We start from the raw sequence: 16,428 nt of genomic DNA, 5'->3' as shown, positions 1-16,428 counted from the left end.
AAAAAGTTTTGCACAGCAAAGGAAATCATCAACAAAACTAAAAGACAACCTACTGAATGAGAGAAGATATTTACCTACAATACATCTGATAAGGGGTTAATGTCCAAAATTTATAAAGAACTCATACAACTCAAGAACAACAACAACAAAACAATCCAATTAAAAGTGAGCAGAAATACCTGAATAGGTAATTCTCCAAAGGGGATGTAGAGATGGCCAATAGACATATGAAAAGATGCTCAAGGTCACTATTCATCAGAGAAATGCCAATTAAAACCACAATAAGCTATCACCTCACACCTGTCAGCTTGTCTATCAACAATAAATCAAAAAAACAACAAATGCTGGTGAGGATATAGAGAAAAGGGAACCCTCATACACTGTTGGTGGGATTGCAAATTGATACAGCCACTCTGGAAAACTGTTTGGAGTTTTCTCAAAAAATTTAAAATTGAACTAACTTTTGACCAACCCATTGCACTTCTAGGTGCTTATTTAAAACAAAACAAAATAAAACACCCGTTCGTAGAGATCGATCCACCCCTATCTTCACAGCAGTGCTATTCACAATAGCCAAGATATGGAATCAACCTAAGTGCCCATCTGTAGACAGCTGGGAAAAAATAATAGTTCATATATACAATGAAATATTACTCTGTCATAAAAATTGAGCTCTTACCATTTGCAATGACATGGATGGATCTATAGGGTATTATGGTGAGTGAAAAAAGTCAGACAGAGAAAGATAAATACTATATGATTTCACTTTCTGCTATTATGTGGACTCTAAGGAACAAAAGAAATGAACAAACTAAATGAAAACAGACTCACAGATACAGAGAACAAACTGGTGATTACCAGAGGGAAGGAGAGTTGAGGGCTTGGGTGAAAAAGGTGAAGAGATGAAGTACAAATTAGTTACAAAACAGTCATGGGGATTTAGAGTACAGCATAGGGTATACAGTCAATATTATTGTAATGGTTGTGTCTGGTGCCAGATGAGTGCTAGGTTAAATTGGGGAGATTACTTCATGGATTATATAAATGTCTAACTTCTTAAAATTGAAAATGAATGAATGAATGAATGAATGAATAAATAAATAAATAAATGAATAAATAAATAAATGGAAAATTTATTGCACAGGCTCTGCCTCATCTCCCATACTAGAGTAAAAGCTTTCGGCAGACGGGATCTATATTTGGTTTATTCATGGTTGCATCCTGGGCATGTAGGATAATTCCTGCCATGTGATAGGTACTGATAATAATCTGTCAAATGACTAAATGACCTGGGCATGAATCCCAGCTCTGTCGCTTAATAGCTATATAATTGGGGTTAGTTGCTTAAAACCTCAAATTCTTATTCTCCTCAATTCTTAAATGATGATAATAACAGCACTTGAACATTAACTCTAAAGAGTAAATGGAATAATGTATGTAAAGAATTTTTCATAGTGTATGGTATACGATAGAATCTATATGCATGCTTTCTGCTATTATTATGATGATTTTGCCTCCAACCCTTCTGACATCTCACCTAAAGCATTAATTAAATCTACACTGTCACCAAGATATATTAAATGTGATTTTTATTACATCCAGGAACACTCACTGGCAAATTTGCCTACCTCCAAGCAGACTCAGAAAACACTACAATGTGCTGTGGAATTGTTTTTCTACCCAAAGTCTCCACTGAGAATGTTTTACTGAAAGTGAGTAAGGTTTTCTCTGTCAGTTCATCTCCAGAAATTTTTTTCTTCTTCTCCTTCTCCTTTTTTTTTCTGCAAGCTTACAAGCAGAGATGGGCCAGCTCTTCTGTAATGAGCTTCTGCACATCGCAGTTGTTGTTCTATTTCCAATGATAAGAAAGCAATTTGAAAGTAAGGAGGCTAAATTTTAACCCTTCAATCTAAGCAGATAACATAACAATGCTGTGTATTTTGTAGACCTGGTGGGCTGTAAAATTGAGTTTGCTTGAAATGTGAGGCTCATATCAGTGTCTAAAGGAAATCAGCAGAAGCCGGCATTGACTGGACTCATGTTTAGCTCAAATATTACTTTTTAGGTTTATGCAAATAGAAAATAGGTATTTATGACTTCTATTAGAAACTACATGAGTGACCAATTATGAAATCATTAATAAAAGAGGAAAAAAACAGAGAAGGCTTTTGTTTCTCTAAACTTCTACATAGCTCCTTATAAATAGTCATCACTCTACCCCTTTTGGCTAAAATCAACAGAAAATAGTGAAAAAATCAAGTAGGAAGAAAAATGTTTCATCATACAGATAACCTGAAAAAAAAAATACATCTATCAGCAATAAAGGTTATGTCAGGAATGGTTTGTATTCTTCAGACATTTTAAGGCAACACATCTAAAATAAAATGATCACTTTTTCTTAACTTCCATGACCTTCTCTGTTCCTTATCTTGCTTAATGTCGTCAGTATCCTTTTGGCGGAATCACATCCATTTCCTATCTTTCACTCGACACCATCAATTTTTCCCCATTGTTTCCAATTACACCTTCACCGTGTGTTTCAAGTCCATCCTCTCCCTTCTCTGACTATGCCCTTCTAAGGCACAGTTTAGGCATTTGTCCTCACCTGTAGGCAGGGAAGTCCAGTGGTAAGACTGCAAGCTATGGCATTACACCGTTTGAGGTAAAATTCCTCCTTTGACACCGAGTAATTGTGAGATCTGGGTTAGTGATTTAATTTCTTTGTTTAGTTCTCTCATTGAAGTGGAAGTTATATGATTTATTTGGGGATTATTTTTTCAGTATGAGTTTTGGTTGGTTTCTTGATTCATTCATCAGTACCCAACCAGCTGTTGCTGACAGTTTTGACACCGTATCCAAGTCACGTCAAACATTGCATTTGATCCTTTGCCTGTCTTTTCCCTGACTTCAAGTTCACCATTGACTCATCTAAAGCTGGACTGGCATCCAGCTTTCCCAACTGCTGGCTGGTTTTAGTCACCTCAAAACCCAATCAAAACAAGGATTCATTCCCCATTTTGACCAAAAGGAAATAAAAACAGAATACTGAAGAGATATCTGCACTCCCTTGTTCACTGCAGCATTATTCATAGTAGCTAAGATATGGAAACAACCTGTGTCCATCAACAGATGATGGATAAGGAAAAGATATACAATGGGATATTATTCAGCCAAAAGAGAGGAGCAAATTCGGCCATTTGTAGCAACGTAAGTGGGCCTTCAGGGACTTATGCTAAGTTAAATAAGCCAGATAGAGAAAGAGACATACTTTATGGTATCGCTTATATGAAGACTCTTAAAAATAATAATTAACAAATAAAAGTCAAATTCATACAGACAGAATAAAAAACTGGTTGTCAAGGGCCAGGGGTGGAGGGAAATAGGGTGAAGTTGACCAAACTTTCAGCTGTAAGATTAATAAGGTTTGAGGATCTAACGTAAAACATAGTGACTATAGTCGACAACGCTGTATTATATAATTGAAATTTTCTAAGAGTAGAACTTAAACGTTCTCATACACACAAAACAACAAATACGTGAAGTGATGGATATGTTAATTAACTAGATGGGGGAATCTTTTCACAATGTATACAAATATCATATCACCATGATGTACACTTTAAATATTTTACAATTTTGTATGTCAAATAACTCAATAAACCTGAAATAAAAATAAACAAGTAAAAGCCTTGGCTGACTTCCCATTGCTTTTCTTTACTGTTAAGTCCACACTCATGCTGGCAGCTGGGACCTTCAAACTCTGGTCCAGCTCACTCTCCCAGGCTGCTTCCCTTCCCTACTTCTCATTCCTTCTGCCTCATCTTTTAAAGTACTTAGAAAGCTCCTCCTCCTTTTTGTATCACCAGTGAAATGACGATTCTTCTCCCAAGGGCTCTGATGAAATATTACCTCTTTGTGAAATGCGCCGAGGTGAGACGCAATCTCATAATAATCATGATTGTCATAGTATGCATAGAAGAACAGCATCAGCAGCCAACTTTTATTGACTGCTACTAGCCAGTCACTATTGCAAACACTTCACGTGCTCATTTAATCATTTGAGCAAACATATAATATTTGCTACTATTATTTCCACCTTACACGTGAGGAAATTGAAGCTCAGAAAGGGTAAGCAACTTACCTAATATTTCCATAGCTAATTATTCACAGAACCAGGATTTGAGTCAAGTAGACTAATCCTACTATTACCGCTTTGTAATTTCTTACACTAATACCTCTCTAGTATTGCCTCTCATAACATTTTATTTGTATTCATTGTACCTGAGTGATCTACATACATGTCTGTTTGTATCAGCACAGAGTCGGCCTTCAGATGTAGTAATCTATGTGTTCCCCTGTTTCTGGCACTTGTACTGTTCACATAGTTAATGCTCCATTAATGTGTGTTACGTAGATATGAAATCTACTGAACCTGCCAACAGGAAACTACTGTCCTGGAACTCCTGTCTCTGGCTTTCCAAGACTCATTCTTGACTTAATGAAAATCCCTAGTAGATACGTGATGGCCTGGGAAAAGGAGCGCCCCCCTTCCTATTTGTTGCTAAATACCTATGAGACATTGGACGAGCTGCTTAATCTCTCCTTTTTTTTTTACTTTGTTAAATGAAGACTCTAACCCCTGTGATCTGTCATTCTCCAAGGATAATTATGAGGGTGAATTGAGATAATCAAAAGAAAGAATTTTAAAACCAGTAAAAGAACATACAAAGGGATGGAACAACTATTCTAATTCATAAAGCACATAGTTTACAGTAAATTAAGTGATACTACTGGTTGTTATTAAATCTGGGTTAAATGGCATTTCTAACTTCTCCCACATTCTGCTTTCATGAGTAGTGAGGTACCATGAAAAAAGGAAATCACATGCTAGCTTTCAAACATCCATTTGTCATAGCCAGAAATAAGCAACGCCATCTCACTAGCTCCTGCAATGTTAGATCTGGATGGAGACTTGAGACACAGTCTGTACTTCTCATTTGTACGTGGTGAGACTGAGGTTGGGGAGGGGAAACAACTCAGCCAGGGGACCACCTCAATCTCTGGACAATACAAGCTATGCAAGGGTGTTCCATGTTGAGTAGGTAAGTAGAAAGAGACTCTGTCTTGTTTATTTTTGTAAACCGACCAAAACAATGACCATAACTAGAGAACTGGTTAAGTGCAAAGACTCTGGAGCTCAATTGCTGGATTCGACCTCTCTCCCTGCACCCACACCTTCTACTAATGAGATGATTCGAGCAAGTTAACTAACCTCTTATCCCTCATGTGCCTATTTTGTAAAATGGAAATAATAAAGAATGTCCATCCAATAGCATTATTATTAAACTGTGCACAGCGCTTAGAATTGTATCAGCCACACAGTAAGTGCTAGATGGTTGTTAAATAAATAACAATAACATGAGAGAATTCTATCATAACATTTTTTGAGCTTATACAGATGATGACATTTAAGGGCCTTGATTTATACTTGCAGATTTAGTTTATAAGTCATTATGATTTATGCTTCTGTTTCTCCAAAATTTTTCCTGACTGTATGCTCAGATCAAAGTTTTTAGCTAAAGTCACTAAGGAGTTAACATGAGATTAATTAATTGTCAGAAGGTTAAACATTTTTTTTTTAATTTCCTGGAGGTTACTGTTGTATTTTTAATTGGTATCATGTTGGCAGTTCAACTCACTTTTTGGAAAACAAATCTGCCAACAGCCAGATGTTGATGGTTTCTCAGCCAAGAGAGGCATCTGAAACTTTCCATGATCAATATGCTACCAAGAAAAACACAACACTAAAATGGTATGCCATATTTGATACCAAAAATCCAAAGTAAAGTTAGGAAATTATGTTTTGCAATTCCACAAGGCAATATGCTGATGGTGCCTTATGGGTTATGAGTAGTCTAGGCTCACGATAATCTTGTTGCATTTGCTCTCCCATCTGCTCAAATCGACAACAAAAAATCCTGAAAGGAAGCTTTAATTTGGTGAATCAATTGTTTTGGTTGAATGAGGGCACTAAGATTTTACTGGGTAGATGTTATTATGAAGCAAAGTTAAATAAAACATGTATATAAATATAAACACACATATAATTGTTTATTATTTTATTTTTTTGCATTTGTTCCTTACCATTATTATGCAGTAAGTAATCTCTTTCACCATAACGTCCTTTGGATAAATACAGAAAATAGTTACTTTAGAAAAAAAATTGGGGAATGGAGAGATACAGTGAATTACTCAGTTATTCAATGAAGAGATATAGCCACAGACATGACAGCACTTATTTTTTTTTTAAAGAAAAACATTGGTGTTCACACCTAGTAGAATAGCTAGGGATTTCTTGATACTAAGCCATTCATAAACCAGCTAGTTAAATTTCTTAACCCTATAATTCTCTACTCAATATCAATACACATGTATGGGCAAGTTGTCAGCTTCAAGGTATCATAGAATTGGGAATAAATCTTATAAGAAGAAGAGCGAGCAGTGTGACCGACTCTGAGAATTGTTGGTCTTGTAGATCCCCAACTCCAGGCTCCCAAGACATACAGAATATGGAAAACATCTCTATCTGGCCTCTTGAGTCCCTCTCTGTCCTTCTGCATGCTGCTCTGGGTCTGGGAGGCTGGCCTTTATGGGTGTCCTCTGCACTCCTTGCCCTCTGGCTTCCTCTTGGGTTTGGTCAATGGGAAGCCCCAATAAAAGATCAGAGAGGAGGAAAAGAAAGAAGTCGTAGTTTTATTCTTTGGGCTCCCACCTTGGTGGCGCTGGGTTGGTAGTGGCTGCATTCCTCTTCCAAGGGCCAGAGTTGCTATTGTGAAGCCCTCTCTGATAGTTGGAGCTATAGCTATAACTGGCAACTGTCTGGTGACTGGCAGCCTAGAAATAAATCCCTTTCACTCTGGCTAGCCTTGTTTGCTTCAGCAACCTTGTTGGGTCCAGAAACCTTGTCCACACCTTTGCAAATAATCCCTTTATTAAACCCCCAACAATTGCCCCACTTAAGTGGGCCTTGTGTTTTCTGCTTGGACCCTGACTGATACCAAATCATAAAATTCTAGTGCTAAAAAGTCCTGGACTTGGAGTTAAACTCTGTGATTTCGAGCAAATTATTTCCCTTCTCTAGATCTCAGTTTCCTCTTAAAAATAGGGTATATTACTTATAATAGGCTATTATTATTGTTGTTGTTATGATAGATTATAATACTTATAACATTCAGCATATGACGACGTTTTGCTTAGATAGTATCTAGTCCAAAGGACCCTTCTATGTGCCAACTCCATGAAATTAGCCTTTGCTCTTTTTAAATTTTTCCAGTAAGGATTCTTCTGTTGATATGACATATTTTGTAGTTATTCAACAAGAGTATCTGTATCATAGGACAAAGGGGACTTGGGGTGTAGGTTTTATTCCGACTTCTAGTTGTGTGATTCAGCACAAACCATTATGTTTTCAGGCTACAGTTATTTGAAATGTAAAACAGGAGTGTAAGCTCCACCTTCCTGGAGTAAGAGGGCAGACCTAGTGCTTTCTCAAGTTTCCAATTTGAAGATTTGTGATTTGCATCATAAAATATATGCCTTATGCGATATATGCAATATACACCTAAAGGTATATATTGAGTAGACAACTGCAAGATTAAGGAGTTTAACTAGCTCTTTCATGAACGGCTTTAGTATCAAGAAATCCCTGGCTACTCTACTCTATGCGAGCACCAATACTTTTTCTTTAAAAAAACAAATGTTGTCGATCTGTATCAAGGCTATATGTCCTCAGCGAATAACTAATTCCCTTTATCTTTCTATGCCCCAGCTTGGCCTGAGGATGTGAAAGAGACAGCAGGCTCTGGAGTCAGAACCCCAGCTCTGCTAATTGGGAAAGTTGTTTTACTTCTCTGTGCCTCAATTTTCTCAGCCATGATCTCGGGAATAATCTGCCTCAGAAGGTGGGTGGGAGTACTGATTGAGTGAATACTTGTCATATATTCCTACCTGTGATGTTTCATGTGCTAAGTAAGTCCTTTATGTGAATTATCTTGGTTAGCCCTCACAACAACTCAGTTTTTTGATGATCGCCAGGGTCTTTCTTTCGATACTGTGAATAAACTATGTGACTTTCCTCCTTAGGAACGTTGCACTTATTGCTTCCTCTTCCTTGAAACTCTCCCTTCCGACCCTCACATTACTGGCTTCTTCTTGTTTTAGGGTCTCAATGCCACCCTGTCAACGAGGCAAAGTAGCTCCTCTGCCTGCATTCAGTTTCTATCATATTACCATAGTGTTACTTCCGTTGTAATCCTCATCAATTCCTAAGACTATCTTTATTTTCATGTTTGTCATCTTTCTTTTCATAAAAGCTCTGTGAAGGAAGTGAAGTGATATGTCCTATTCCCTGTTCCAAAGCCAGTGCCTAGAATCGGGCTTGCCACACACGGTCTCTCAAAAAAGTATTGTGCAATGAATGACAAAATAAGGAAACTAAGGGGCCAGAGAATTCATCTGGATAACCCCAAGCATTTTGTTTAGCAAGGGGCACAATAGCAAGAATTCAGATGCATGCCAGACGACACTGAAGCCCACGCTCCCTCCATTCTACTCTTTCGGCAGTTTTCGGAAATGATAACGAGGGTCTGAGCAAGAGCCCTACAACAAGAGATGAAAAGAAGTTAATTTAAAAGCTATTTCAGAGAAAATCGACCAGAGCTTAGTGCCCAGTAAGATGGTGGGTGGGGGAGCATAAAACGAAGGGAAGATGGTTCTGACTTCAGCATCTGCACAGTTAGTGGTGCCAATGAATGAGGTAAGAAACGTGGGGAGTGGGGCTGAGCGGTGGAGATCAGGACCCTCCATCTGGCTGGTGCGCTCATCTGCATCCTGGCACGGGTGTTCAAAGAGTAGTGGGAAATTGGCTACATGGGATGGGGCCCGAGTTTTGCACAAACTAATCCTTAACTTATGGCCCAGGTATTGCCAGCATTAGTCGCTACCTCCTTTCCCATTCTTGTTGGGGAGTTACTAATGTTGGGAGAAAGACATTAATTCTCACTAGATGACATCCATCACCCCTGCGCAGCCACCAGCCAGGCTGCTCCATTGGAGGCCATTGCACAGATCTGTCATCTCCTTTCAAAATTGTGTTTGTTGTTCCCCAGACCTTTCCAAGGCAGTCGGACGTTGATATTTGTCTGACAGCCTTCTCAAACATCAGAGTCAAATGTGTGGTTTAAAATAAGGAGTTTGGGCTTATAATTTTTGCTGTTGGTTAAAGATGAGCAATACATTTGATTTTCAAAAATTTAAGAATGTCATTGGTTTTTCATGCAGAAAATCTTTGTAATGTGCTACTTCCTTTAATGCTTTCATTTGAGGCACAAACAGCAGAACTAATGTTTAAGCCTGCATTTAACCGATGACTATAAAATGCATATAATTTTCAAATATTGAGAATATTAAGTCTATGTAACAAAAAGCTCAGGAGGTGAAATGTATGATGTCTTTAAATATTTGAGAAACTGACTCAAAAAACAGTTTTCCAATATACATTGGGAAGCTTGCATTCACATAATTTAATTCTTTCATATAAAAATTCCAAACTTGAGGGAGAATAATCTAAAAGACATACACAGGTATATGTATATAGATATATGTACTCGGATATATGCACAGATATATTTATCTCAGTGCTATTTATGTTATGAGGTAAAAGGTAAAAAGGGGGAAAAATCTAAATATCCAAAAGCCAGAGGATCTTGTCAAAAATAATATATGGTAAATACGCAATGTAATATTATGTTTACCATTAAAAAATGACTTCTACAGAGTTTTAATAACAAAGTTAATATTGATGAAAGTATGCAATGTAAAAAAAAGATAAAAATTTGGTATAGATGAGATTTCATTAATGCACATGCAGCCATGAAAAACGATATTACTGCTTATTTGTAGTTACTTCAAGGTTAGGGGGTATAGTAGGATTATGAATGTTTTGTGTGGTATGAGTGTGTGCGTGCGTGTGTGTGTGTGTGTATGATTTCCTACCCATTTTTACACTTTCCAAATTTCCTTCCATGGACGTAACTTTCACAAACAAACCATTCACCTTCCCAACTCCCAAGGAGGAGGAGGAGGAAGAGGAGAAAGGCTGTCCTGTGGAGGAAGAAGGGGCAGACATTGCACATGACTCTCAAGTGGGACCGATGTGGTTGGAAGTTCAAAGGAAAGTTGATTTGGTGTCACTTGAAGGAAGAAGACTCCTTAAAGCAGGCTGTCACCAAATGGTTGGCTTCCTGAAGAAGCCGTGCTGTCCCCTGGTGATGACAGGATCTGTCTGGGAACTAGGCAGGAGGTGAGGCTCCATGTCCTCCTATGCTCCCTTCTGACTCACAGGTTCTCTAGTTTTGGGAATATAAGTGCTCCTTAACTCAGCAGGAGTGTAGGCTTTTCTGGAGAAACTATATTTTTTCTTTTGTTATTTGCATAACATTGATAAATCTCACTTTTCTGCCAAGAAAAATGAAAAACTCTTCTTTATCTGCTTTCCTAGAAAAAAAATTTTAGAATGAGTATCAGCCCTTTATTCCCTTGAAGCTGCATGGGATCTGGTGGAGGATATTTCCTCAGCCACGTTGCAGGTCATTGAACTAGCCCAGTCAAGTCTCACCTCACCACAGGGTGAGGTCCAGCATGCAGACATGTGGTGTCCCTGCTTTTCTTCCTGGTGGCCTAGGGTCCTCTGCCACTGTGGTACGTATCTCTAACCACCTGCATTTTGCCTCATATTCTCATATCATCTTTTCAGTTCTGTGTCCAACTGCTTAGGGCCCAGATCATAGATGGAGGAGAATCTAGTGAAAACATCATTGTAAAGTAACATAGCAGTGGAACAAATGCGATCTCCCTTCCAAATAATTTACTTCCACTCGCTGGGGTTTTCTTGTGATGGGTCACTATAGGGGAAACTGGTGGTTACTGGGAGCAGAAGCTTTATACCAGTAGACTTTTTGGGGTCCACAAATCATAGCCCATATCTAGCGTGTGTTCAATATCAGCTGGTTCTGTGAAATCCCATTTTACAAAAATATCAGTTTTTAGTGTTATTTTGTTCATCTTTTCATATCTTCCCTTTTTTGTCTTTCAAGAAATGTCCTTACTTCTTCCTGACACTCGGGTTAAACATTGCCATGCATCCTCTATGAACATTTATTTGTGGGCTTTACCAAATATTGGTGCAGGAAGAGCACTAAGAAGGCATGATAATTTCGTTCTTCCCTGTGTGAATATAGAGATCCATTTGAAAGTTACATTTTACTGGTCTGCTTTGTACAAACGACTATATTGCTGGTAAATATCTGGTAAATTGGCAATTTTGCTTCTAACTCGAAAGGATAAAAGCAATGGTTATAACAACCAGCATTCACTAATTTATTGTAAATTAGCAATAAAAATATCTACAGCTTCACTATCATATAGGACTAGGGTTTTGGCATTATTCTTGATCATGGCCTTCTAGGTTGCCAATGACATGTATGTTTTGTTTGTGCATGTGTGTGCAACAAAGGAAAAAAAATCAAAGCAATATTCCTCAACCATAATTTTCATTATTTTGTATATAGGATTATTACTAATAAAAGTAATCTTATCCCCTCTCTCCATGGAATGTTCTAGTAAGTCAGGGCTTTTTAAACACTGTTTTATTTACTACTCTCCCTCCCAATGCAGGAACAGGACCTGACATATTATAAATATGTGTTGAATGAATAAGTGAATTAATTAAATCTTATGATGATGATATATTACCTTTGGTCAGTGCCACTGAAATAAATTACTATTCTATTCTGGGACTTTTGACTGGGTGTATTGGGTTCTTTGAGGTACGTTCTATATTTTCTCCATTTCTTTTGTGGACACTCGTGAAATTTTAGGGCATTCACATTTTCAAATCATTATATGAGTCCCTCAGTTCCTACAAAACGGTGTGGCCAAATATAAAGAGAGTAGATAAAGACCTGAGTTAGAGCCCTCACCTAAAATGTCTCACCTAGCTTCTTGGTATTTTGCTTCTTCACTGGCAAAGAATACCACCTCGTCTGTCTGATTCTAACACTTGCTTGAAAAAAAATCATGTATTAAAAAATATTTGTGAACATAGAGTATTTGTCAAGTGTCATTGTAAATTATCTATAGCATCTTAAGAAAGAAAAAAAAGGGTTTCCCTTTAGAGAGCCTCTTTTTTCTACTCCTTAAGAATGGCACACAATTGGAGAGAAAGAGAAAATGGAGAGTAAGATGATTAGTCTTATGTGTCAACTTGGCTAGGCTAGAGCACCCACTTATGCAATCAAACACTAATTTCAGTTACTGTCAAGATATTTTGCACACAGGATTGAAATCTACAATCAGTTAGCTTTCAGTAAAGAAGATTCCCCTGGATAACGTGGGTGGACCGCATTCAATCAACCGAAAAGACTGAGGAGTAACTGAGGTTTCCTGGAGAACGAGGAATTCTGTCTCAAGACTGCAACATCACATCCTGCCTCAGTTTCCAGCCTGTCAGCCTGCCAACCTCCACAGTCACGTGAACCGATTCCTTAAAATAAATATTTTTATATCTGTTTGTGTTTGTATGTAAATGATGTATATGTATATGAATATGAATATGTATGTATATGTTTGTACATGTGCATATGTATATGTATGTGCATGTTTCTGTGTATAAGCATGTATACATATACAAATGTATATGCATATATTGGTTCTATTTTTCTAGATAACCCTGATTGATACAGGTAGAAATTAAGCAAAAAAGAAAGTCACATTTGTGTAAATGTTTTCTACTTTACAGTAGTTTTTTGAACTCGATGATATTTCTGAAGTTTGGAAGTATCTAAATTACAATGCCAAATGCATGTATGCGAGTCAAGAAGTTTACAAGGTAATAATATACTTTAAAATGATACAGCTGTTCCGCTAACAAGTTAGGCAACGGGAATCCAAGAGTTATCTGACTTTAGTCCTTACTCCTCAGATCAAACAAAATCTTCAAATGTTTTGAAGCCTAGACTCCTGTCACAAATGCGGTGCTGCCTGTCTACCTGCCAAACAGGATGCACCTGCCTCATCATCACACAAAAGTTCCTCTGGACGTTTAGGTAACCAGGAGTATATCAACAGAGTTGGTTTTGTAGGATATAATGTATTGATTCTTTTTAGAAGCAGAGAACTGCAATGCATGCAGACCTAAACAAACAGAACAAGTAAACAGTTTGGGGGGGAAGAAAAGGGAACTTGCTTTGAACAGCAGGAGACGACGTTTTGGCGGCTGAGCAGGGCAAGAGCTTCCTGAGCCGCTCTTTGATGCTGCGCTTGGTGCTGTTCTGGGCGTAGAGGAAACCTAGAAGATACGCGATGTGTTCTGTCACGGCCGTCTTCGAAGAGAAACTGGGGTGGGCGGCGCGGTTTATCAGAGGACGCCCGGCAGGCAGGATCTGGACTCGGCCATCCGCTCAGGCAATCACAGGCAGTAGGTTAGGGACCCCAGAAGGGAGAAAAAAAAACATCCTTTTCTCCCCCTCTGTTTTTCTCATTTTTTTTTAGGGTTTCTTTTCAAAACTTTTCCTTATGTTGCGTTAAAGGTAATGACTAGCAAGTGAAAACAGAATCATGCAAGTATATCTTTCGAGTAGCAAAAGTAAAATGCGGTAGATGTTTTTGGTCTTAGATAGGGAATAAAACAAATACCACCGAAGGAGTTAACTGGATTGAAATTTCAATATTCAAACCAGCATGAAGGGCCCACATGATAATTTTCTGTTCTCATCACTCCCCATCTTTGATTACTGAGGAGATAGAGGCTCTGCATAAATCATTCACACCACAATCACCTGTTAGTACCTTTGCCTTCCCTGAAAGTGACAAAATAGATGTCCTTGATATGCAGCTCCATCAGCATAAGCTGACATGCCCAGAGACGAGACAGTCCTTCACATTTTTCAGGTGTCGACATTAATGAACAGAATTATTCAAGCAGAGTAATGCCCAAAGAAGCAGCGTGTGTTTGCAAAATGTTAACCCAGGAACAGACGGAGCAGTATCTGTGACTTCAGATTGTTGGAGGACTCAGAGAAACCACTAGTGACCCACTGGGCAAACACGCAAACACTTGAAACAACTGTTGGTGTCAGGAGCCACAACTGTCCTAGTCAGCAAGAGCTTACTCACTCTGAGTGCCTAGAGCCTGAATTTGTATGTGTGATAAATATATTGCTTCCTTCAAATCAGTTTAGAAGGTTTGGGGAGCTCTAGTAGTGCAATCAGTTAGCGTGCGGTGCTTCTACAGTTTAGAAGGTTTTGAATATAAAGCAACAACTAAAGGACCAATTTAAATTGGGGTTAGACCGTCTTTATGATATGGGCTGGTGATTGTATCGCTTGCTGCTTTTGTACTTTACAATTCCCATCTCGAAATTATAAAAAGTCCTAACCACAAGTTTGCTGATCTATTTCTCTTTGGGGCTGCTTCACCCCACATTAGTATCCGTTGGCTAAACACACGCATAGATCTCTGGTGTGTGTGTGTGTGTGTGTGTGCGCGCGTGCACGCGTGTGTGTCAGGAGGTGATAGTATACTAGTAGATATGTAAATGAAAACAGATCATTTTCCTGCTTAAAATCCCTTTAACACCTTCACGTTATCCTTTGAAAAAATTCATACTTCCTACCGTGGATCCCAGTCCATGCATGATCTGGCTCTGCCTCATTCTGAAAGCATTTTCTACTGCCTTCCCTATTACTCCTAATGGACCATCAGTCATCGGCCATGGCCATGCTACCTTCCTTGCCTTTGTTGGAACTCACAAAATAGTCCCCACCCCCGCTCTTCACACTTACTTGGTGTGAATGTCTTGTTCACTTGATATCCTAAGTGCTTGTTTAGCGTCTGGCACATGCGAGGAGATAAGCATATCTCTGACGAATGAGTGAATAAATTCACTTTCGATACCAGAAGAAGACCTGATTTTATTTCCTAGATTAGTATCAAAGTAAGCTTTCAAACTTGTAAAATAAAATAAATTCGATTTCCAGAAAACATCCATCAAAGTGCTATCTCCTTTGTTAACATCTCAGGACATCAGAGTGTTGCTTTAGCTCCTAAAGCAGGGTATCTGCTTCTTCTTTTCAAGTCACTGCAAACCTCGATGTCATTTGTAAAGAGCATAAAGAATTGAGGACTTTTGAAACTTTACAAGATGAATTCCATGGGAGACATGACAGTAATATCAATAGGCACATAAGGGAACGCCCTTAGGGTGTGACCTGAATGCCCAAAACCACAAATGTCAGCCCCCATCTGCAGGGGCCAATAAGCATGAGGATCCCACCTTGTAAGGTCCACATAAGCTGAACTCCTCAGACAGATGATGCTCAAGCCTGACATGATAGCACCATGGATGGTGCACTGAGAGCCAAAGACTCTGACCTTCTGACTCGTGGTGGCCACTGGCATGGGACTGATGCACAGCTCTCAAAGTGCCTGGAAGTCACAGGAGAGAGTGTTGGAGATGAGAGAACTGGTATGAGTGACAGAGGGGCGATCTGTGTGAGGATTAATTGTAGGTCATAGTGATAGTTAATTTTATGTGTCATTTGGACCAGGCTAAGGGATGCCCGGATAGCTGGTAAAACATTATTTTGGGGTATGTCTGTGAGGGTGTTTCTAGAAGAGATTGGCAATCGAATTGGTAGACTGAATAAAGAATATCACCTTCACCAGCACTGGTAACCACTATCTAATAAGCTGAGGGTTTGAACAAAACAGAAAAGCAGAGGAAGGGAGAATTTGTTCTCTGCTTGAGTTGAGACAACCATCTCTGCCTGCCCTAGACATTGGCTCTCCTGGTTCTCAGCCCTTCAGGTTTGGACTAGAAATATACCATCAGCTTTCCTGAGCCTCCAGCTTGCAGATGGCATATTGTGGGGCATCTCAGCTCTGTAATTGTGTGAGCCAGTCTCTCATAAGAAATCTCTTTCCATATATCTGTATATATCTTATTGGTTCTGTTTCTCCGGAGAACTCTGACTAATACTGTCATTGGCCAGGGTCTGGGTGATGTATACTCAGTGTCAGACTCCATAATATTGAGCAGACAGAAGCTGCTGTAGGTCTGAAAATTAAATGGAGGTAGAAGTCATTTACTGCTGAGAGGAAAAAAAATAATAAGAAATGAAAAAATAAGAAAAGAAAGAAAGAAACTGTACTAATCACCTCTGGTATTCACTAGAGAGTTCAGAAAGACTATATTTTTGGAGTAAGGGTTATTTCCTAGAGTAAGGGCCACACCTTATAACTCAATATAAGACTAAAATTGACCTATCTTAACAAATAATAGAACTAAAGTTGGCAAGAGCAAAAGGAAT

At 38.6% G+C, this 16,428-nt stretch overlaps 1 protein-coding gene across 5 annotated transcripts in view; it reads right to left on the bottom strand.

The window, feature by feature from the left end:
- Window positions 1–16,428, bottom strand: part of KCNIP4 (potassium voltage-gated channel interacting protein 4) — a 914,902-nt gene that overhangs the window by 86,850 nt on the left and 811,624 nt on the right. The window contains exon 2 of one of the 5 annotated variants that reach the window (XM_039838082.1): window positions 13,304–13,405. The exons of the other annotated variants lie outside the window; for them this stretch is intronic. Coding sequence (XP_039694016.1) covers window positions 13,304–13,405 — 102 coding nt within the window. The remainder of the gene's footprint in view (window positions 1–13,303; window positions 13,406–16,428) is intronic. 5 annotated transcript variants of the gene reach the window in all.

The sequence above is a fragment of the Pteropus medius genome, unplaced genomic scaffold (genome assembly GCF_902729225.1).
Source record: "Pteropus medius unplaced genomic scaffold, Ma_sr-lr_union100, whole genome shotgun sequence".
Lineage (NCBI taxonomy): Eukaryota > Metazoa > Chordata > Mammalia > Chiroptera > Pteropodidae > Pteropus > Pteropus medius.
This window is presented reverse-complemented; position numbering and strand designations above follow the sequence as displayed.